The 22,292-nt window shown below is 35.2% G+C and overlaps 3 protein-coding genes across 3 annotated transcripts; all 3 read right to left on the reverse strand.

Annotated features, from left to right (window-relative positions):
* Window positions 1–380: 380 nt before the first annotated feature.
* LOC103843665 (probable indole-3-pyruvate monooxygenase YUCCA9) lies at window positions 381–4,161 on the reverse strand. The gene is made up of 2 exons (XM_009120414.3): window positions 1,531–4,161; window positions 381–1,413 (listed from the first exon to the last, which is right to left on the reverse strand). Exons 1-2 carry the CDS (start codon window positions 2,197–2,199, stop codon window positions 814–816), a joined length of 1,269 nt encoding a protein of 422 aa, XP_009118662.1. The 5' UTR covers window positions 2,200–4,161; the 3' UTR covers window positions 381–813.
* Window positions 4,162–9,153: 4,992 nt separating this feature from the next.
* LOC103843666 (eukaryotic translation initiation factor 2 subunit gamma) lies at window positions 9,154–11,852 on the reverse strand. Its single transcript, XM_009120415.3, has 9 exons — window positions 11,633–11,852; window positions 11,333–11,460; window positions 11,192–11,253; window positions 10,982–11,094; window positions 10,793–10,895; window positions 10,422–10,649; window positions 10,125–10,343; window positions 9,780–10,040; window positions 9,154–9,688 (listed from the first exon to the last, which is right to left on the reverse strand). The coding sequence occupies exons 2-9, from the start codon at window positions 11,439–11,441 to the stop codon at window positions 9,386–9,388; spliced, it is 1,398 nt and encodes a 465-aa protein (XP_009118663.1). The 5' UTR covers window positions 11,442–11,460; window positions 11,633–11,852; the 3' UTR covers window positions 9,154–9,385.
* Window positions 11,853–11,969: 117 nt separating this feature from the next.
* LOC103843668 (myosin-8) lies at window positions 11,970–21,421 on the reverse strand. The gene is made up of 39 exons (XM_009120417.3): window positions 21,103–21,421; window positions 20,158–20,286; window positions 19,909–20,052; window positions 19,683–19,828; window positions 19,432–19,591; window positions 19,201–19,259; window positions 18,950–19,109; window positions 18,735–18,884; window positions 18,531–18,667; window positions 18,307–18,453; window positions 18,131–18,232; window positions 17,773–17,830; window positions 17,587–17,688; window positions 17,444–17,481; window positions 17,235–17,361; window positions 16,949–17,116; window positions 16,742–16,873; window positions 16,544–16,653; window positions 16,419–16,479; window positions 16,152–16,329; window positions 15,860–16,065; window positions 15,658–15,777; window positions 15,460–15,558; window positions 15,164–15,376; window positions 14,935–15,074; window positions 14,746–14,860; window positions 14,621–14,665; window positions 14,483–14,533; window positions 14,235–14,405; window positions 13,951–14,103; window positions 13,682–13,873; window positions 13,458–13,586; window positions 13,304–13,374; window positions 13,102–13,198; window positions 12,952–13,008; window positions 12,766–12,822; window positions 12,605–12,685; window positions 12,456–12,538; window positions 11,970–12,376 (listed from the first exon to the last, which is right to left on the reverse strand). Exons 1-39 carry the CDS (start codon window positions 21,103–21,105, stop codon window positions 12,265–12,267), a joined length of 4,503 nt encoding a protein of 1,500 aa, XP_009118665.1. The 5' UTR covers window positions 21,106–21,421; the 3' UTR covers window positions 11,970–12,264.
* Between the last annotated feature and the right edge of the window lie 871 nt (window positions 21,422–22,292).

Here is a 22,292-nt window from a genome sequence, read left to right on the forward strand (position 1 = left end):
AGAACACAATTTTCAAACTCAATTACGCCCGAGCCATAAACCAAACTCGAACGCAAGTATCTCTTTAAGCACATCTACACTATGGATGGTATCAGGAGCCTCAAGTGGGTCTAACCAGCCTGGTTATTCAAGGGTTCGTGTCATCTCATGCATTGACTCTGAAAAATCTTCAATCCTTGAAGATGATCAGATTCCTGGAGGGACTAAACTGTTGGAGAAATTGCAAGGTAAAATCTCAATAGAAGAGAGGGTGATGATTGCTGCATCCGAAGCTGTGGGAGCAGCAATGTCCAGCCTTTTGATGAGAGCAATACTCTGAAGAGAAGAGAGTTCAGGAAAAGATCAAGAAATGATAAGAAAACCACCAACTAGTTGCAATCTGCTGAACTTGCTTTAGGCTGAATCTTGTTTGAAGTTATCATTATGTTTTTTTTTTGTGACTTTCATCATTGTCAACTACTAAAGAAGATACTTTATAAGATCACAACAATGCTAGTTAGGCGCTTTATATAAAATTATTGATTAGACGGGTAATTAGACCGATTTCTTAAGTGTGTAAACCGACTTTTAGAAATAATCATTCTGAAAAAAATCGTTTTGTTTAGGTTTGATTACACTAATTTATAGACCACTGCGAAAACCTATTACAAAATGAAGTATATGTTTAAAAGCCATGTCATCCTAATTATACAAAACGTCCATACAGCTGTATAATTACAAAACACTGTCAGGGACTTCAGTAGAGTGCTCTCTTGACTCTATCTTTCATTTTAGTATCTTTCTTTTTTACAAATAAGCATAGTAACTTGAAGCTCAAGCAACTGAGATACATCTGCGGTGACCTACATTTCTTCTCATCTTCTGTCGCTTAGTCTCTTCTCTCCACACATTACCAATATCTTGAGCTATGTTAACAGCATCCGCAGATGCTCCGGCCAGCCCTTTCCTCGTGAATCCAGCCGCATATAAACCCGACTTCCCTTTCCAAGCTTGTGGAAATGGTGACTTCGGGAACCCGTTCTTCGAAAAGAACTCACTTTCATGAAGCCAAGAAGGGACGTTGCTGCGATAACCGGTGGCTAGAACCACCGCATCAACATCTAACTTTCGTCCATCTACGAGCTCCACGTGGCTTCGTGAGAACCGTTTGATCGCAGGGACGATTTCTACGTCGCCGGACTTTATCTTCTCCAGTGCACCGATGTCGAGAACCGGCGTCTTTCCCGTCTTGCTTTTCAGCTCCATTGGGCCTATGTTGGGCCTCTTAAGCCCGTAGTTTGATAAGCTTCCAAGAACCAGCCATGATAAGCTCAGTATAAGCTTGTCTACTAGCCATAGAGGTAGCCACTTCATTAACATCACTGAGATTCCAAATGTTGATTTCCCCATTATTTCTCTCGGCAACACATGAACCTGGTCGAATAAAGAAACATAAGAACATGATAAGTTTAACGTTTCAAAATTTATTATATAGTTGTACTTATATAAATAAATAAATAAATAATCATTTTTGTATTGTGTTTTGCTTACCGAGCTACGAACGACCATGGAAGTAATAGCATTGTGATTAGCAAGATCAAGAGACACTTCCATGCCTGAGTTTCCACATCCCACGACAAGAACTCTTTTCCCTCTAAACTTCTCGCCGGACTTATACTCACAAGCGTGGATCACTTCTCCGTTGAACTCCGTCTTAAGCCCGTTAATCTCCGGCACAACTTGTTCGGCGTTTTCTCCCGTCGCCACCACCAACCACCGGCAAATATACTCCATCTCCTCTCCGGCAGAAGTCGTCCTAACCCTCCACAACCCGCTGGTTTCATCAAACCGAGCAGACTCGACTGATTTATTAAACTCCGGTTTAATCTTGAAATGACTTGCGTAGGACTCAAGGTAGTCGATGAACTGTCGTTTTGTTGGGTATTCAGGGTAGTGATCAGGGAAGGGCATTTTTGGTAATTGGCAAAACTTCTTGGGCAAGTGAAGCTTGAGTCTGTCGTATGTTCTTTTTTGCCATAGTGAAGCTATGCAGTCTGATCTTTCGACCACGACGAATGGGACTCCTTCATCACGTACACAAGCTGCTGTTGCTAAACCGGACGGACCGGCACCGACGATAACCGGACCGTTGACCCAAATACACCGACGGTCTGATGAATATTCTTCACTTGCCATTAGGCTAAACATATTATTCTCCATTTTTTGAAGTGGGTTTGATAAGTATGTTTGGGGTGGGTTTTTTGATCAATTTGAGAGTATAGGTAGTGAAGTTGAATGTTTTTGTTGTTGTTGTATGTTAAATGAGATCTGTTGGTTTGGATTTGGAGGGAGAAGATGTGTGTATTTATAGGAGTCCAGTTATTAGGAGGATGCATGTGGTTTGCGTCTTCTTAGGACTGGTTATTTTTATCACTGAGAATAATTTGTACGCAATAGTTTATTTAGGACCTAACTTTTGTCATATGCTTTTGCTTGAAATGTGAAATACATAAACATTATTTACACCTTTTTCAATAGAATTATTCGATTCTCTTGTTGTATTATGTGTAACTTAGAAAATAGTATCTCACAAAAATCATTAATCATATATTTGCCGTCTTTGTTTACATTTTTTTGCTGATAATTTAATTGATCACCCCGCAATCTGATTACTGGTTCTTGATGTTGATTCCCGTCTATTTTAATTATAAAATTTACTTGAAATTTACTGATGTGAAAGAGTAATAAATTGAAGTCTGGACCAAAAGATAATGAGTGATAGGTGTGTTTACTGATCGTTTGGTCCAGTCCGTATTATACTTCCGCAAATTTGACGAGTTTAAATAGTACGTATGATAGGTTTATATATGCATGGCATAGTACATACTACATATGGTAATAATGGTACTCATATAACGTAGTAGTACTTTTTACTCGTGCTTGTTATATATTTAGATGTTTTGTTATGTTGATGGGATCATGGGAACGGATTTTGAAATATTCTTTTCTTCGGTGATTGCGCTAAATAAACTGAGGTATACATGTATGTTAGAAGAAAAATAGTATAAATTTTGTTGGTTATTAAATGTATAATCCAATGCGTCGAAACATATGAAGAAATAACTAACCCTTTAGAAGGGATTGTATTGACATATATAATAGTTTCTTAGAGCATCTTTATCTCATCAAACCCATTTGGAATTCTTATTTTCCTTTCTTTTGTCTAATTAGAAAAAATTAAAAATTAAAAAGTGAATCAATCGCGAACCGTCACGTGTCAGTGGAATCCGAAAATAGTGCAAGAAACCCATTTAAATTGTTGCTTATTTGGGGGCTTTAAGCAACGGTTTTTTTGCTTTTTTTGTGAGGTTTACACTAAAAACCTTCCGTCAACCCCTGCGATAAAAATACTTTCAGATCATATTTATTGTAGGTCTTTTAGATTAGATTTCTCATCATAATACAAGATATGATCTCTTAACTTTTAAGAGACTTACAATAAACATACTCTTTGTTTGTTTTTTTCTTTATAGATTCTCAACTTCTCCACTATACATATTACATATACATCTATTCAAATAGTTTTCTATGTTATTGCAATTTAATTGTGTTTTGTTTTTCTTGCTAACTAAATGTTATCCACTTATAATTAATCCCACTGGTTCGTTATTATTACTAACCTAATAGAAGCATTTAATGTCTTCCACGTTAATCATTGGTTATATGAATCCACGTGGCACATCATGCTCACAAATGCTCAACCACGTGGAGAGTTTTGGCCCAATCTGAACTCCTCCGCCGGCTAACTAACCACATCAAATCAAAATGCAACTTTCTTAATTTTAAATACCATTTTTATTATTGCGATTCTCTTTTTATAGTTTTTTTTTGAAGATAATTCTCTTTTTATAGTTTCTCTTTTGTTTTTTTGTTTTTTTGCTCTTTTAGGTACTTTCAAGTTTCATATTAGTTTCTTTTAAGCTTGTGACATAATATATATTTTAAACCTGTAAGGGGAATAGTTTCTTTTCAAAAGGTTTTACCAAAGGGAATAAATAGTTGGAAGTGTATTGCTTCTTTTCCCAATTTATTAAGATTTAGTGGATGTTGATAATAGTTAAAGAAATGTCACTTCCATGTAATACACTAAATTGACTTTCGTTGGAAAAACTAAAATTAAATCGGCACTCATTCCCTAAATGCAATTTTACTATTATTTATTATCATATAAACAACAAATACGTATATACTATAATATTAGGGTTACTTAAATATATCATTATGTACCTAGGTTAAAAAGTTCTTTGAATTACTAAACTTTGTAATACATATATAATGTTATGGGAAGTACAAGTATATACGCATGCATGGATGTAATCCACTAACTTCAAATTAGAGAATAAGATGGGGAAAAAAAGTATTCATGGGGAAATGACATATAGATATGTGCATGAATCTGTTTTCCCATTAGCTACAAAATTTAATAGGTTTAGTTAGAGTTTCACGTTTCCCTATTTTCATATAACGAGACGTTTTTCTTTTGTTTGTTGAAAAGCATCTTGATACGATTTGTTACGGTTTTATATAATTTGTATTAACATTTTCACGATATACTAGATACATTTGGATCACTATTGTTGCATTCATAACCGAATATTAACCAAACCACGTCTTTCTTTTACTGGTTTTGGTTTACAAATTTACGAAATATTATACAGTATTAGCAAAGTATTTACTAAATCAAAAGCTTTTTTCCTTTCTTGAATCTAGCTTTTTATTTAGTGATGGAATTTTTTTTTTTTTTTTTTTGAATAAGTAAATTTTACAAAATTTACTTATTTCTTTATATAAGTTAGTAATGGGAATTTAATTCTATTGCCCACATACTGCTATGAATTTGCCATAAAATTCTTTAAAATTCGTTAATTGATATACCTATTTTTGAAATGAGTATCTAACCTGTTTTCGTTTATATAATTGCATTCATAAATAAGTAGTATGAGATATGACATAATAATGCAGAAAACATGTATACATACTCTTTTCAAAAAAAGAAAAACATGTACACATTCTTATACAAAGCAAAATTCATACTTTAATGCAATTAAATTATAAAGCGATGGCATCCAATAATGAATAAATACAAAAGGTGTTTTGATCGAAAAGTAATATCGTACCTTTTACACGATTTGGCTGTTTTATTAGCTGGCGCTAAATATTGCTATTATGTCGTTTAAGTCCTCGTATATACTTCTAAAAACTATGAATTAATGCCTAGTTCATGTATTATTGTCATCTATCATGAAATTATATTATTAGTAGCATAATTTATAGTATTGTTTGGAAGCTAGCGAGGTTCGAGAATATGGAATCAAGTGGACGTAAATTACGAGTATGGAATAAAAGGTAGACGTGAACTCGAGTTAGTGGAGAACTTAATTAACTAAATATATAAACATTTTTCACATAGATTTACTTATATATAGAGCAATTTTTTATATAATCAAATATATAGACAGAAAAAATTCTACATTTTAGATTTTGTTTCCAGAAAAACGAATTAGGATTTCCTAAATACATCGTTACACTTTGGCATGACAAAACGTTTTGAATACGTTCATATATACCAGATTTACAACAAAAATTATCTTGATCAAATTTATCTAGGACATACATATAATTATATACTCCATCCGTTTTTTAATGATAGACTTTCTAAAAAAAATCAGAAATATGTATTTTTTGTGTTTTCTATGAAAAAATGTAAATTTTTTTAAAAAATAATTAATTTTATTGAATTACTATTGGTTAAACATTATTGAAAATGACAGAAAACGATACATTTATTATAATTATTTAATGTGTTTTTTTAATATGTGTGAAAATACTAAAAAATCTATCTTTTAGGAACGGGGAGAGAGTATATCATAAGATTGTTGCATAATTGATTTGAAAAGCAGAAGAGTACTATTATAATGTCTTTATTTTTTTTCGTAACACATTATAATGTCTTTATATACATAAAATTATTGTTCTTCAGTTTTCGGTTAAGTTCACTGATCGTAGTTTCCCCTATAAAGGGACCCTCGTAGAAAAGGCTTTAGTATTGATCGTTGTGCAAATTATCCCTCTTTGCATAATTTCTTTCATTCTTATACTAAACTTATATAAATAACACACTCGTGGCGGATTTTCTTTAACAAAAATAATCATGGTGGATTTTAATAAAATTTGCAAGGACATATATAGTAAGATAATATGTTCACATGGACCCTACCCAAAAGCTGCTCACAGTGCGATATGTGTATATATATGTATTTATATAATTAATTATTAGGAATATCATTCTAATAAATGAGACATGAAAATATAAAGCTATTGAAATACAACTAAATATCCAGTTAATAAAGTCCTCTCCAAATCTTATGTTGAGAAGATGACTCTTACTAGGAAACGATTAAGAAACATTAATATATGAATGTTTTGATTTTTAGCAAAAAAAAACATTAATATATGAACATTAAAGTTTGAGTCGTTTAAACTAATAGTACTGTATAATGTAGGAAGTTAGCGTAATGCATGATTGCATGTGACGTGATCGATCTATCATAAATTTTTCCTTAACCACTGCTCGATTTCCTCAACTACAAAGTCAAACTTGTTTCTTATACATGTATTTACAAATCAATACATCTACATTATGTATTTTCTGTCATATAATACCCCTATTTGTGTCAGAGTAGTTTAAGCTAACTGTTTGCTAGTAATTGCACTCTCGATCAAGTTATAGTATTTTATATATTATCATGTGACCAAGTTAATTAATTCAGTTTTATTACTATATGAAATTGTTGCTAATATAATCATATTTTTATCAATATTTAAGTGGCCGGATGTAATTTTATCTTTAGATTTTTTGCTTATTTATTTTATATGTTTAAGAGTAGTTGCTAATCATATAATGTATATGGGAAATTTATCATTTTAGATACTAGACTATACTATAATATAATATAATATGAGTGATATTTTCCATATTTAGTTCTTACATAGAATGAGAAAATGTGTATATATAATATAAGTCAGTCTTTCGGTTAATCATTTAACTGGAGAACAAAATATTTGATTAAAGGTGCTTATTTTGACTAACTTTGAATTAATTGATTTGGTTTCTTCACAAATTCGTTATTCTAGCATAACTAATAGGAAAATAAAGAGTTGGAGAAGGAGCTCAACACAACAATGTTTTGTATTCTTTGTTAGTTAATTGATGTTATGTCAACTGTTAATATATATATATATATATTATTCCATCAATAAATAAACCAGACACATGATAGTCTTTTACAAGTGATTCCTTTTTTTATTCTCTAATACAAGTGATTCTAACAGAAGCACAAAACACATGAGACCACATGAAATTACGATTTTTAAAAGGTTAGAGAAGAACTATATATTCCAATAATGACCCGTTAAGCATGGTTGGTGTTGTAACTGGCCGGTCAAAATTAAGATTATTAAACTGAATGATTAGTCAAAGTAGATAGTCTCAAAATTATAACATACAACATATATATCACACAGATTGTTTGGTTTTTTGGAATAAACCATGCCGATTATCCGGCCGGTTCCAAAGAAAAAAGTGTATTATAGATTGGATTAACACGAAAGTGTATCACACTGAATTTGAATACTTTCTAATTTTTTAATTATTGTAAAGAATAAATGATTGTATGTTACGATCCACCATTTTAACTACTACATTAACTTAATCTAAAATCTGACATAACTAATTGAATTGCACTATTTTCGTAGCGAGATTAAATTTAAACGGTACTACCATAATCAAAAAATTGTCACACATGTATTTTTAAAATTACCAAACATATCACATCACAATGCGTTATGCGACTATATTACACATAATCAATGGATTGCCACAAATACATATTGTATAATATTGAGTTTACGATATTGGATTGCATATAAAATAAAGAAACAAGCTCTTAGATTGCAAGAATGGTAAGTTAATACTCTATTTGTTTACAAACCACAAAATAATAACGACATGCACTCGCATATTTTAAATTTTGGAGAGTGGGATTGGTGAAAAAGGGTTAATTCTGGTGCTACGAGGTGGGCCACAAAAGTCGCAGTTGACCGAATAATACAGCCATAAATAAACAAGTCAATATTTAGGCCCATTTACAAGTAAATGACATTATAGTTAAACATCTATTTTTGTTTGTACCCCATAAATGACTACTGGACCAATGTTTGGGTAAGTGATCCAAGGCTGTGCCCATTTCTAAAGTGAGACGAAGATATTTCAATTTCTTTTTTCCTCTACAAAACAAGAAATATCAAAACATTGGTTAATTTGTTAACCCTAATCTTCTACAGTCCAAAATGATTATTTATTAGCCTAACGAACAAATGATCTTCAATGTGAAAAACAGCAGAAAGGAACTAAGGATGTTACATTCATGGTTGAAACATGTACACGTTGTTGTTACTCATAGGGTTATCAATCAAACAAACCCTACAAGTTTAAGATGTTGTAACGAAAACATGTAATAAGTATATATTGTACGGAAACATTTAGACAAGTTGAAGCCATTTGAAATCTAGTATTGAAAAGGAACAAGTTGTAGAAATAGTTCAACGTCAAATTCAAGGCAGAAGAGACTCGAGAGACCTATAAGAAAACCTCACGGAATGTTTGAGATGATAATGACAAATCGTATCATATCGGGACGTCAATAGATATGATGAAAGCAACGATCTGAGTTTGCCAGCTTGACAAAGTATAATCGAATTATAGATGAGGTTTCCTTTTCAGTGTGTTAAACACAACAGTTGTAAATTTGGTCCATCATGGTCCCTAATAAAAGATGTGTAATTCAAAATAAAATGATACAAACATTCCTTTTGATTTTGATTTGAAAAAGTTAGGTGCGAATTAATGTATAGTACAAGTTTTCGGACCGACACACCAACTTGGCAGTAACAATGTATTTTATTGGATACTTAGGAGACACGAGTTAATATTTATTTCCATATGGTTATAGTTACATCAAGGTTCCATATGGTTATAGTTACATCAAGGTCTTGAATTCATGATTCCAGAACTTTCTGCTATCTTCTTCTAGTTAGTAAGATTGACACTGAAACTTTAAGAGAACAAATTTAAAATATTTTTAAAATCGTTTCTGTAAACTTCACCGGTCATCCTGAAATTCCCAGCGTATAATTAAACAGAGAAGTTAATAAAACATGAGACCAAAAAATGTGATAAACATCTAAGAAAGAAAAAACCCAAACAAGAGTAAACTAGTAACAAATGTATATCCGCAGATAGGTACTCTCCAAAAAAAACCCAACATGAAAATTAAGACAACACACCTCAGAAAGGTGAAGGAGGGACTTCAATGGTGGTTCCAGCTTGAATCTGACCCCAACCTATCAAACGCCAATGCTTCTCCACACGCCTGCTCAGAGCCACTTTCTCTCCTTTGCTCGTGCACACCGGCGCGGTCAGCTGCAACTTAGCCAGATCGTTCTTAACTCCAACAACTTTGGCTCCAGTCGACATGGAACCAATGTTGAGCATCAGAATCTCTCCCTTTGTTAGCTTTGACACTTTCCCTTGCTTCTCTGATCCCTTTGTTCTCACTCCCAACAATCGCCGTAGAAGAAAGAAGTTCACCTACAAGATTATTTAACATAAACCAAATCAACTAAGCTTACCACCAAAGGAGAAAAAGCACAAGAGACGTATCCTGAGTTGTTGTTAATACCTCAAGTTCAACAAAGACATCAGGAAGGGAACCGATTTCACCAAGGACTTGACCAACCAAACGATCAGCACGAGTAAGAGTTGGGTCCATTGTTGTTCCAACTCCAATTAGACCTCCAGGAACGGCAAACTGAAGCTCGTTCTGTTCGGCGTAGAGTGAAATGATGCGGGAGTAAATTGGAGTGCATTTTGGGTTGCCACGCTCGTCTTTCACAACAATTCCAGGTCGGATCTCAATCAATTGGTTCACTTTCAAAACACCCTACAAATAAATAAATGCAGTTATAGCAGTATGTACCATACAAAGAGGCTTGATGAAAAGATAGAAAGAGAGAGAAATAGATACCCGGAGGATACTTCCACCAGCAACTCCACCTTTAATGTCATCAACCTCAAACCCAGGTTTGTTGACATCAAAAGACCGAATCACTATCATATTTGGTGGGGACACGAAGTTCCTCTTAGGGATTGGGATCTTCTTAACAATGTACTCGCACACAACATCGATGTTGTATTTCAGTTGTGCAGACACTGGGACGATTGGGGCACCATCTGCGACAGTGTTCTGCAAACAGAGATGTAATGAAATATGAGTACGTAGTTACCCTTAACCCTATTTATAGAGATAAAAGTAGAATCGAACCATTATAAATTTCTGAATGGCCTCGTGCTGGTTGATGGCAACGTTCTCTTGAATAAGATCAATCTTGTTCTGAAGGATGATAATATGCTTGAGTTGCATAATTTCAACAGCAGCAAGATGTTCGGATGTCTGTGGTTGCGGACAAGTTTCGTTTGCAGCGATGAGAAGCAGTGCACCATCCATGATGGCTGCTCCGTTAAGCATAGTCGCCATGAGAATATCGTGTCCCTGAAGAATAGAACATGAAGCTCATCAACAAGAATAAATGCAGGTGGAGTACAGCAACATCCATATAAAAGACATAGGAGAGTACCATCCTTTGAAAAATAGCATATAAAGAAGAATGAAGAGAAGCATAAAACTCATCATACCGGGCAATCAACGAACGACACATGCCTCAATAGTTTCATCTTGGCGTTCTCAAATCCAGGGACATCACAATTCGGGGTGTCTTCCTTTCCACTTCCATAAGCCCTAGAATAACATATATACGTCATTAAGACTCTCAGACACACGCAAACCTTATACTAGAAGATCAAAATTTGAAAGCAAGAACTCACTTGTAACACATAGGTCTAGGGCATTTATCATCCTCGCACTTGTAAATCTTGGCGTTCGCATATCCAAGCTTAATAGTGATATTACGCTCCAACTCATTCTTAAAACGAACAGTCTACACAAGAGCACCAAACGATATACATCAACTGCCTCTACTAACATCAAAATTAAATCAATCAAAATTCGTCAAAAAAAGGGAGAATCAAAGTAACCTGGACACCAGAAATAGCTTTCACAACAGTGGACTTGCCGTGAGCGACATGCCCAATGGTTCCTGAGATAATAACACTTACACAATCTTAGCTTAGCACAAGGAGAAAGTTTAACTAAAGAGCCTTGGCAAAGAGTTTTACCAATGTTGATAGTAGCCTGGCGAGAGATGACCTCAGGGGATAACGGATGAAGCACAGTCACATCCAATTTACTAAGATCTTGCTCCGCCAAGCCCTTGTTCCTCGCCATTATCAGAGGTTTTCTTCTCCTGCTCAATACCAGAATCAATCAATCAGAGTAACGAATCAATCAAAGACGAGTCTCCCCCTAAACAAGAAAACCAATTGGATTCCAAATCTAAGACTAATCTAGGCGAAGATTCTACGGAGAGAAGGAATCTTTCGAATGAGAAGATGTGATTGTGGGAGATCGAGACGAACCTGAGTGAGAAAGCGGCGCAGGTAAGAGGATGAAGACGACGACGACGAAGATAACAAGAGATGGTGATGCTCAAGGTTTTTTTAGGGTTGTTGCGTTTCTTCTTTTTTCCCCTTATGATATTTAATTATTTTTAAACCGGCAAAAATTATTATTTATTATAAAGCCCCCAGTCAGATATATTATTCACCAACTGGAACAGTAGTTTAGTTCTTATGAATCACATCCAAATCACAAAGATCTATTTGATGAAAATGTTAAAAATCTACTTCATTACTAAAATGAAACTAGGGAGATTTTTTTTTTTATAAATATAAATTCTTCTGTACAACAACAAAGGAGCATTATGTAGTCACTACTTATTAAAACTTTGAGTCTGTTCAGTAAACATGTAATATATTGGGGGTATAAAAATTGAGAAAAACTTTGAAATGTGGGGTCAAAATAACAAATGAATGAATTGGTGAAAATCAGAGAGGTTTTTGCAAGAAACAAACCCCCACAAACAAGTGGAACATCTACACTTTGTTCCCATCATCTTCTGGTCCAAGAAGACACCTCTACACCTCAGGCTAAAACAACAGAGGAAGAAGCTTTTTAAAAATCTGAGAGCTTCTCAAGTTCTCCAAGAGACTTAGTGCAAGAAAACAAAGTCTGGATTGTCCAGAAGCTCTTGTGCGGGTTTCACACTCGCAAAGTCTTTTTCTTGCATCGAACCTGATATTTCATCCACTGAGAAGGGAATGCTGCAGACAAGAGGAGAAACCAGTTATAGTAGCTCTTTAAGAAATGATTTGATTCCATGTGCTTGAATAGGGAGTTTACCTGGAATTATCATCCAACAAGAAGGAATTGCTGTCTGCATCGTTGGATTCCTCTGTCATGAGTGCACGCATGCTCGATATTACCTGTCAGAGAAGGTGTCACACTCTGCTCATGATCTATAAAGGGTTTGTTTTTTTTCAGTTAGGTACCTCTTGAGACACACTCCGGGTGTTATAGCAGTCGTCCCAGTATAATGTACATATCCGGTAAAGTTGTTGTACACTGAGGATCTGAACAAACAAAGAAAATGAATCAAGAAAGCGATTTCAATATCCTCAAAACGGGTTTCTCTATACAAACGGGGCTTTACCGGGCAAAGATCATGTACTATATCATCATATGATACTCTATACTTCTGGTGGATAACCTGCACGGTAACAAGGAGAAGAAAGTTATTAGTATGGCTTTAAGAGAAACAGGTGGGACTTACCAAAAACTAATGGAAACAAGAGTTTTGTAAGTTAAAGTTTGGTGTGTAAGGAAAGGAAACACATACCAGGAAACCAACAGCTTGTCTGATGTGTTTTAGTTCATCCCAAGATGGACCAGCATACTGCAAAATCAAAAGAAGGAAACTAAATGATAAAATGAACTGAAGAGAAAATATTTATTTCGTAATAAAACCCACAAAGGTAGACATTTTTACTTCATTGACTTGGCCGCACCACAGCTCTAGCTCTGCAAGCCCAGCTTTCACAAACTCTCCGTTGCTGAATGTACAACATTCTTTACGCAGGAGAAGGCTATATAAGATGTTAAAGGAAAAAAAAACAAGTAAGATTAAAAACATATAGTATCAAAATATTATGTGTAGAGATCATTTAGATGTGATTCTAAAGTGTTGTTACCTGTTAAACAGCTGCACATTGATGAAGGAGAAAGTCTGAGTGTGTATCTTCTGGATGAGTACCAAAGGAACCTGTACACACCATCAAACATATGAGAATTTGAGGAGTTGAAAAAAAAAGATAAATGTCATGGAAGCTTTTACTATTTCCTTACATTATTTTCTTTCAATATGGCAAGAACCGAGTTGAGACCATCAATAATGCTCTGCCAGTGAATAGCAGGAGAGTCTTTTCCAGGTGTCCTTCCAGATCTTTGCATCCCTCCTTTTGAAACTCTTGGTGCCTGAAGTTCATTGTTTGGACAGAACAAAAAACTTGTTAAATTAGTAAAACAGATTTATTATTGAAGTGCAAAGTGGTCACAACATTAGGACACACCTGAATGCAGAGAGAAATTAAAGCTGAGAGCTCTTTCTTCAAGTTATCTCTAATCATTCCAAATATCTTCTCAACATAAGCTGCAAGCTGTTGCTTGAAAAGTAGAGCAGGGTACTTTGCCTCCACTGGGCGGATCACCGCAAGAGCAGCAGCGTCAGCCGCAGCAGCAAGGTTTGGTGACGAGCGGAAGCTCTGGTTTAAAAAAGATATAGTTATTAGTCTTGACACTGAACCATAAAGTCATATACTAACACACAAGTTATAATTACCAAGGCCATCCTTCCAAACAAGGAAGTTGTGATGGGTGGCTTTTTGCTTGCCGTTGCTCCTGTGCCGCCAGTTTTGAGACTCTTTTGAAGTAAAAATAGTAGTGCCGATGTGTTTGTCAACCAATACGCCAAATGAGCATTGTCATCTTCAATCTGTAAAAAAAAATGCAGTTATGTAGTTGAAACTTCAATGTTTTTAGTAAACTATAAACAGGCTGCTACTCCTCTCCACAAGATGATTAGAGAACATACAACAATATATCAATAAATGCATTTTAACTTACCTCAATAGCGGAACCAATCATCTCAATAAGACGATCAAACGCATTAGTCTTCTCAGATTCAAAGCATTTCCAATGAAGAAGACACTTGTATATTGTAAATGCAGCAACAGGTTTGCCATTACTGAACTCGACTTTTCCCTTGACACAGTCAATGAGAGTATCAACATTCTCCTACAGAAGCAAACATCAGTTTATCAGAGTTGCTCACTAAAGCTGTGGATATATATTACAAAGTAATTGGCCAGTACAAGTTGACGTTCTGCAGCAGTTTTCCCAGCATTTCCAGCGACTTCGGCTTCCTGAGAAAGTAGCTTTAAGATGAATGAACCAACATAATATGTAAAGTAAAAAGAAATGAGGTATCTAAGAGATCAAGATAGCCCTACATTTAACTGGGTTTCCACATTTATACGCTGGCCATTTTCCAAATTCTGCAAGAAGTATTAATATTAAGCATAAGTAGAAGGTAGCAAACAAGAGCATACACTAAAGTATAGGAGAAACATTATACTTTAACAGTTACAGTTGGAGGATGCCCTGATACAGTTTTCCCAGGAGTGTTTAAGATTGTTTGCTGACGCATTATTTGTTTCTCAGCTTCCATTTCTGAAATCTTCTCTTCAAGCCTGCAAATGAAAAAAAAAATCAGCTAAATATATATTACTGCTAGTGCTAATTGTTAGATTCTTGCAAAGGGTACCTCTGCATTGCGGTCTTCAACTTCTCTACTTTAGATTCTGCTTTTAAAGCTTGCTTTAGTCTATCCTGGCTAATCCTGCTTGTCTCCTGAAGTTCCTTTGCTGTTTCATCTATCTTTGTTTCCAGCGAACTCACCATCCCCTGCATAATCATTTTATATAGGAGATCAACAATTTTTGCTAGAATATTTTCATTTGGTGGATAGTTCATTAGATAGTGTTCAGGCCTACCTTCAGCGTTTCATTTTCATTTGTGAGTTTCTCCATTAGTTCCTGGTCAACTACAGGAACCTCCTTGATAATAGGGAGCACCTCGGAAACTTCCTTGGCAGCTTCACGCTCTTGAATAAGCAGTGCCTCGGTTTCTTTGAACTTGTTTTGGATTTCCTCTAGAGAAGCCTCGTACTTGGCGTTTTCTTGTTTCTTGGCCTCTTCCAGATCAGTCTGCAAGCGTTGAATATAAAGAGAGTGCACTCTTAGAAATTTCAATCAGAGATTTGATGAGAAAAAAAGTTAAAAACGCTTACTCTCATTCGTTTCTCTAACTGCAATCTCCATGTGAGTTCCTCAACTTGCTTCTCTAGCTTGTTTTTGGCTTCTTGGAGGGCTCCTGTTTGTTTAGCAGCCTGTGTGTAATATCAATATATACAAATTTCATTGATGTTTTGTGCAAAACAATACTTTAAGAAGTCAAAATCTAAACAAAGAAAGAAACCACAACTCACCATCTTAAGGTTTTTGAGTTCTTTACGTGCAACCTTTCCTCTCCATGCACACTGTGTTGTGATGGCTGCTTTCCTCAGTTTTCTGTAATGCAGGCGAGCCAAGAACACGCGGCACCGGTTCTGTAATGTTGTTCATTCAAGGGGTTAGTATCCAGTCTATTGTATAGTAGTGTTCCATGAGTACTTCAAAATACATTCATACCTGGATTATTGTTGCAGCTTTAGTCTGCCTTCTGAAAGACAGCTCCTTACGCGAAACCATACCACGCATACCCGCTTGAATTGAAACAGTTGCAGAGAACATCTCAGTGTAAGCTTTCCTAGCGAGAAACTTACGCAAGTCTCTCTGGATTCTCAAAGCAGCAGCTTCCCTGCGCTTGCTTTCATATACACCTCTAGCAAGATAACCTGAAATGATAGAGACACATTTGTTTGCAAGTTAGTTTCAAAAGTAAATTTAAGAAAACAAAAACAAAGTACAAAAGTTTTTATACCTCTACAAACAGCCTGGATCTGAGTAGCAGAACTACGTAGCTGCATAAAAGTTTTTTTGGCAAGATAAGATCGAACTTTTCTCTGGATGATACTAGCTGATCTTCCCAGGATCTCAGTTCTTCGAGTATCCAAGTCTGCCATTTGTCCGGCCCTAAGGAAAACTTTGGTCTTACCAATCTACAAAAGTAAACACTTCAAATCTCAGGGAACTCATCACAGAAGCAGCTTAAGACTGAAGATGATAGTTTGGTCAACAAAGAAATTACTTGATATCCTTCAAGTCCTGACTTATCAAGAAGTTTCTTGCAAGCAGCTGGTCCATCAGAACTAATATATAAAAGGAGTCAGTAAAGATTATTCACTGAAGCAAGGAGACAAAGAGACATCTTACTTCTTGTCCAAAACTTGTGGAGCAAGGATGCTAAATCTATTCAAGAACTCATCAAAGTGCTTCCTAGTAGGATAACCAGCACAACTAATCCGGATTGCCTCCATCACTCCCTGAGGTCACAAAAAATCATCATTCTTATTGAACTAAACTTGTAACGAGAAGCTTGATTATTTAAATGAAGATGGATGTCATACGCACCCCACAACGTAATTGCTGTAGGACATTTTTGTTCTCAAAGATTCCAGGCTTCAATAGATTATTAGGCTTTATACATCGGATGTAATGTGGCTCCGTTGTGTTCAGAATCTCAAGCAATGAAACCAGTTGTTGCTGCAAAGAGGCAAAAGACATGGGTTTAAAACATGTTAAGCTGACAGTGGAGACAAAAAAAAAAATCAGACATACCTTGAAACGAGTACCAATAGAGGAGAATTTTGATTGTTTGGAATCGTCAGGTGCTGGTGGGAACAGGTTTGCAACGAAGGAACATGTAGAAGCATTTAACAACGCTTGATGCTCAGCAATAACATAATCCTTGTTCTTGTCTAGGAAAAGTTCTGTTTGATAAGTGACCTGAAACAATAATGACGTCATGGTTGTTAATTAAACGAGATATTTACAAATCAATTACAGAATTTCACAATCATGTGAAGAACCAATGAACGTAGCGGATGAGCAAAAAGAGACTTACATCACCAGCATAATGACAAATTGTGAAGTCGCTGCGAGCCAGTTTCGGCTTGGTAAAGCGCTTGTGGTTTTTGTATGTCTGGTATAGCTTCTGTGCAAATGTCTCGTGTGTTGATCTTGGAAACATGCTGCAAAACCAAAAGCCTCACTTCAGCTACATTTCTTTTTTAAAATGCAGAATGAAATAACAAAGGTAAGCATCAAACTCACCAAGCTTCATCTAGGAGAGCAATAATACCCCCAGGTTTCTGAAAATTAAATAAACAAACACCACAAATTAGCAACTACAGAAATGACATAACAAGAAAGATAGCTATATATCATAACTATAATTTTAAGGATCCACACAAAACCTTTTCTATTAGGTCCAAGATATCTTGATTGTCAACAAACTCAATATAGCTCCAGTTGATCGCTTCCTTCTTATACTCCTCTTGCTCCATTTTAAACACATGCTGCAATGGTGGAGGCGTTACACAAGTTATAGAACTATGGCAGAGATACAAGGTCTAAAATTGAAAGAGCTGTTAGATCAAAACCTGGTTAAAGTGCTGTTGAAGTTTCTCATTAGTCAAGTTGATGCAAAATTGCTCAAAACTGCAAAAATGCTAGAAACAGTAAGCATTGTTGGGCCAAAGAACAATGACAGTCAAATACTATTAACCACACAAGCTCAAACAACAATAGGAAAAATAATATTTTCTACCGTCTACGTTAGAAGCAGCACACTGCCTTGGTGATGATATTTGATCAGACACCAATATAAAACACTAATGTAGAAGCAATCACATGAAACAAGTTGAAGATTTTGTATGTAAACTCAAACTATTAAGAGTCCAAATTTTTGTAGAAACCTATCTATTCAAACTGAACAACAGGCATACCGGTTAAGCACACCTGTTTGTCTTGAAACTCTCGAATCCATAAATATCAAGAACACCGATCAAGTACTTCGATTCAGGATCTTGACCAATTGAACTGTTAATCTTCTCAACGAGCCTACATAGACAGCAAAAAACAATGAGTACAAAGCAGTTATCTTTGTCAAAATAAGAAGAGAGAAACTCACTCACCAGTCAAACAATCTTGAGTACATGACTTTAGCTAAAGCATCTCTGCTAAGCGTAGCAGCTTCTGGATCGAGATCTTTTGTGATGGTTTCATCACGTGTTGCCATGATACGTTTGCATAGAGAATCCTCAAGTGACTTGGCATCACACCTGCAAGAAAAAATCTACTTCAGTCACATGCAAAAGCATAAGAAACCCAATTCAGTTAATGAGTTTAGGCCATTTACATGAGAAGCTCAGCGGCAGTTTTCAAATGAAACCAAGACTTTTCATCTCTAGGGACTGATGAATCAATCTCTTTTCCTTTACCGAACTCAATATTTCCCAGATGCAGAATAGAAGCCACAACGCGGAAAATTGCATCCTGGAGACATGCCAAAAAGATAAGATAATCTTGCAAAGTTCAGCTAAAGTTCAAGTGATGGAGTTACCTGCTCTTCAGAACTGATCCCAACAACATCCATAGCCTTTCTTGTTGCATGATATTCCTCAGCATCGTTTATACTCTCCAGTGCAAGACACTTGGATTGATTGAGATAATGGTATGTCTTCGGCTCACCGAGCTTGAACTTCTTAACATCCTGATAGTAGAAAAGATACATTAGTAAGACATTATAAACTATGTTTTTGAGATGATGGAACTTACTTCTTCTGGTGCAGCACAAAGCATGTAGAAACAATGGTAGTTTCTTTCAGGGTCAGACACCTGGCAAACACGCGATCTTTCCAGCAAATAAGTTCTTATAGCAGCTCCAGATATCCTCCCTGATTGGTCAAACTGAATCTCCACGAACTTACCAAACCGACTATAAGATAACACAAATAAAGAACTTCAAAACCTTTCACACAAAAAAGGAACACTTAAAACATTAATTGAGTATAATGACACCTCATTACCTGGAGTTATTGTTTTTAACAGTCTTTGCATTTCCAAACGCCTCTAAAACAGGATTTGACTGTATGAAACATAAATATAATAAGAAATTAGAAACAAATCAAAGCATAAAAAACAGAAAAAGACTGATACAATGAATACAAAGGAACTGAACATGTTTCAATCTAGCCTACTAGAATCACTTTTCTGATGTTTTGATTAGACGAAAAAAACATCTATAAGTATATCTTCACCTCCAAAACTTTCTGCTCAACACTCCTTCCCTCGGAAGCACCAGTTCTCCCACCCATATAAGCAAGATATTGCATAAGCAACTTTGTGCTTTCAGTTTTACCAGCCCCACTTTCACCACTAACCAGGATAGATTGGCTTACTTTCTCGTTAACCATTTGTCTGCAATAGAACAAACGAAGCAACACATGCCATTTACATAAAAATTAGCAAAAAAAAAACAATGGTAGGCGATGAGTAAGTGCCACATTACCTATAAGCAGCATCTGCAACAGCAAAAGGATGTGGACTCAGCTCACCAAGGGAGGCACCTTTATATTGAGTCATCATATGGCTACTGTATAGATGTGGAAGTCTTCTAAAGGGGTTAACAGCAATCAATATGCTTCCTGTGTATGTCTGATAGTAAACAGGATTCAGTCTAACAGAAAAAACAATAATAAATAACAAGGAGATGCAATAACTTGTGAATAACTCACATAAATCTCATTTATATCATATCTTGATTGCAAATTCTGAAGGACTCCAGGCTCATGTAAATAAGCTAGCCTTGTCATATCCTCCACTCCAGATGCTGGTGCTTCCACATCTTTTGGATATATATTTGACGCGTTAACAGTGACCTGTGTTTCCAACAAACAAACAAGAAAAGTTTTATTAAAGCTTATCATGCTTCCAAAGCCAAACACACACACATTGGTTGATTTGAACATATGAAAAGTACATACTTGTTTCCCTGAAGTGCAGAGAACTTTGATTTGTTCACCATTGATCTCTACAACTTCACCATCTAGCCATGCTTCATCCTGGTCCTCCACCCACACACGTGACCCCACAGCAGGACTGAAGGTAGCAACCTGCAAAAAAAAAACAAATATGTCAGAACCATGGTTTCCCCATGAAGAAAAGTAATCAGACAAGTTGTTTTATCCCAAGGAGACCTTTGATTTAAACATGATCTTAAAACCAAACACTTAAACAACACTGACAAAATTTGACTATTGACACATTTTGCATATACATCTCTCAAATAATATTGCAAACAAAATCAAAACTTCAAAGACATTTAAGAGGATTGCATCTCATAATGACTACCAGCAAAATCCATAGCTTTCCCAAATCAGCAATGCAAAATTAATAACTCCATAAATGTACCAAAGAGGTTTTCTTTTTATTTTCCAGCCATACACATAGAAATTAATAATATTAAATTGAACTGTGCCTAAATACAATCAACTAACTTTCAAAAAAGAAAAAAAAACAGACATTGAAATATTCATACAGAAAATTGCTGCTTCAATGTGCCTACACATTGAATCTGTCTTCGTAACCACAAGTGGCTAATGGAGAATCAGACACGTTAAGAACTAAGCACCAAACTCTTGATTTTTTAAAAAAAAAATGTCTCGAGTTGAAAGTCAAAATCCATATCGTGCATTGACTTTGGTTTCACTATGAAACGTAACGATGTCATGGCTCAAAACCGCACAAAAAAGAACATTTCAAAAGATTGAAAAAAAAATGACAATCGCTAAACACAATGTTGTTCATCGTTGCATCGAATTCAAAACTCTGGATTCAATCAAACGACAACACACGAGAAAGTTACACCAAAACATAAACCAACAAATACAAAAAAAAATGCAATCAAAACATCATCAAAAAGGCATTACCATTTTGTTTCAGGAATTAGAAACGCAATGTTCTTGCTATCTCTGGATCTAAATTTGAGATCAAATATCAAATCAACATTGGACTTCTTCTAACGAAAGTCTCGAAACACCGACAATGCGAAAATGCGAAAATGCGTTGGGAGAATTTGCGCGATTCGATTCGATTCCCAGAAAGAAAAAAAAATGTATTAGCAAAAGCTAAACGCGTTTATGATTTTGTAATGTCCAAAACTTTTTTGTTGTTTGATTTTCTTTCTTTCGTGCTTCCCTCTCCTTCTTCTGGGATTTGTCTGAAGATTTTTTCTTTTTTTACTTTAATTAAAAAATGACAGCGTCATAACTAGATGCTATATTAAGACATTTTATATCCCCGAAAAACCCCTTGTCTCTGCCTTTATATTACGAGCTAGCATTTCGGACACGGGAAAAAAAGACTAAATTTGTCCATTTCTTACAAGAAATTAATTGGTAATGAAAAGCACTAAAAAGCATATACGGTATCTTTCTCTATGGGCTTAGTATAGAAGATGGTGGCTCGTTGTAGGAAGTATTGTTATTGGGCTTTAAAGTTAGAGTAGTAAGTGTTAAAAGGCTTTTGGGCTGTAGCTAAATCTATGCGTAGCTTAATCTATGATATTACCTATCGTTTTGACCTGGACGAGATACGCTGACCAAGGAAAAGTAAAAAAAAATTAATTGGTGCGTCTTGTTAAACGGGTTAGAAAATCAAAAGGTAAATGGATCGGGTAGTAAATAGTATTTTACGAATATTAAGAAAAAACATTAGAGAATATAAAACATCGTTTTACAAACAGAAATTTTTTTGTGTATTTAATTTTTGGGATTTTTTGTGAGTTGTGGTAAGAGTCACAAGGCAGAAAAAATAGACTAAAAAAAACAAATGGCATTTCCAATGACTACGAAGTGGTTGCCACGTGGCTGACATTAACAAGGTTGCATTAATATGTTTTGGTTTTGTTTTAAATAACTTCATGCATGCACAGAGCAAAACATGTGGAAGAAATTAAAGAAAGTAGACATAGTTTTTTTTTAAGAAATATAGCACGTCCAGTACGTACCCATTAAACGGACAAAAAAAAAATACAGTTTGACATTTAATAAATAACGGTAATGTTTTAACAACAAATGCTGATAATTATTACTCGCTCCGTTTTTTAATATAAGTCGTT

The sequence above is a fragment of the Brassica rapa genome, chromosome A09 (assembly GCF_000309985.2).
Source record: "Brassica rapa cultivar Chiifu-401-42 chromosome A09, CAAS_Brap_v3.01, whole genome shotgun sequence".
Lineage (NCBI taxonomy): Eukaryota > Viridiplantae > Streptophyta > Magnoliopsida > Brassicales > Brassicaceae > Brassica > Brassica rapa.

Bases quoted from the DNA above. Each gene is read 5' to 3' on its own strand.
- LOC103843665 (XM_009120414.3), bottom strand. From the start codon at position 2,199: ATGGAGAATAATATGTTTAGCCTAATGGCAAGTGAAGAATATTCATCA. The intron at 1,414-1,530 runs GTAAGCAAAACA...TTATTCGACCAG, and splicing joins CCATGGTCGTTCGTAGCTCG to GTTCATGTGTTGCCGAGAGA.
- LOC103843666 (XM_009120415.3), bottom strand. From the start codon at position 11,441: ATGGCGAGGAACAAGGGCTTGGCGGAGCAAGATCTTAGTAAATTGGAT. The intron at 10,344-10,421 runs GTTCGATTCTAC...CTCTGTTTGCAG, and splicing joins CCATTCAGAAATTTATAATG to AACACTGTCGCAGATGGTGC. The intron at 9,689-9,779 runs GTATTAACAACA...ATAATCTTGTAG, and splicing joins ATGTCTTTGTTGAACTTGAG to GTGAACTTCTTTCTTCTACG.
- LOC103843668 (XM_009120417.3), bottom strand. The intron at 16,654-16,741 runs GTGCGTATGACA...TTGTGACCTCAG, and splicing joins TACAGCAATTACGTTGTGGG to GGAGTGATGGAGGCAATCCG. The intron at 15,559-15,657 runs GTGAGTTGTGGT...TATTACACACAG, and splicing joins AACTCAAAAACCTTAAGATG to GCTGCTAAACAAACAGGAGC.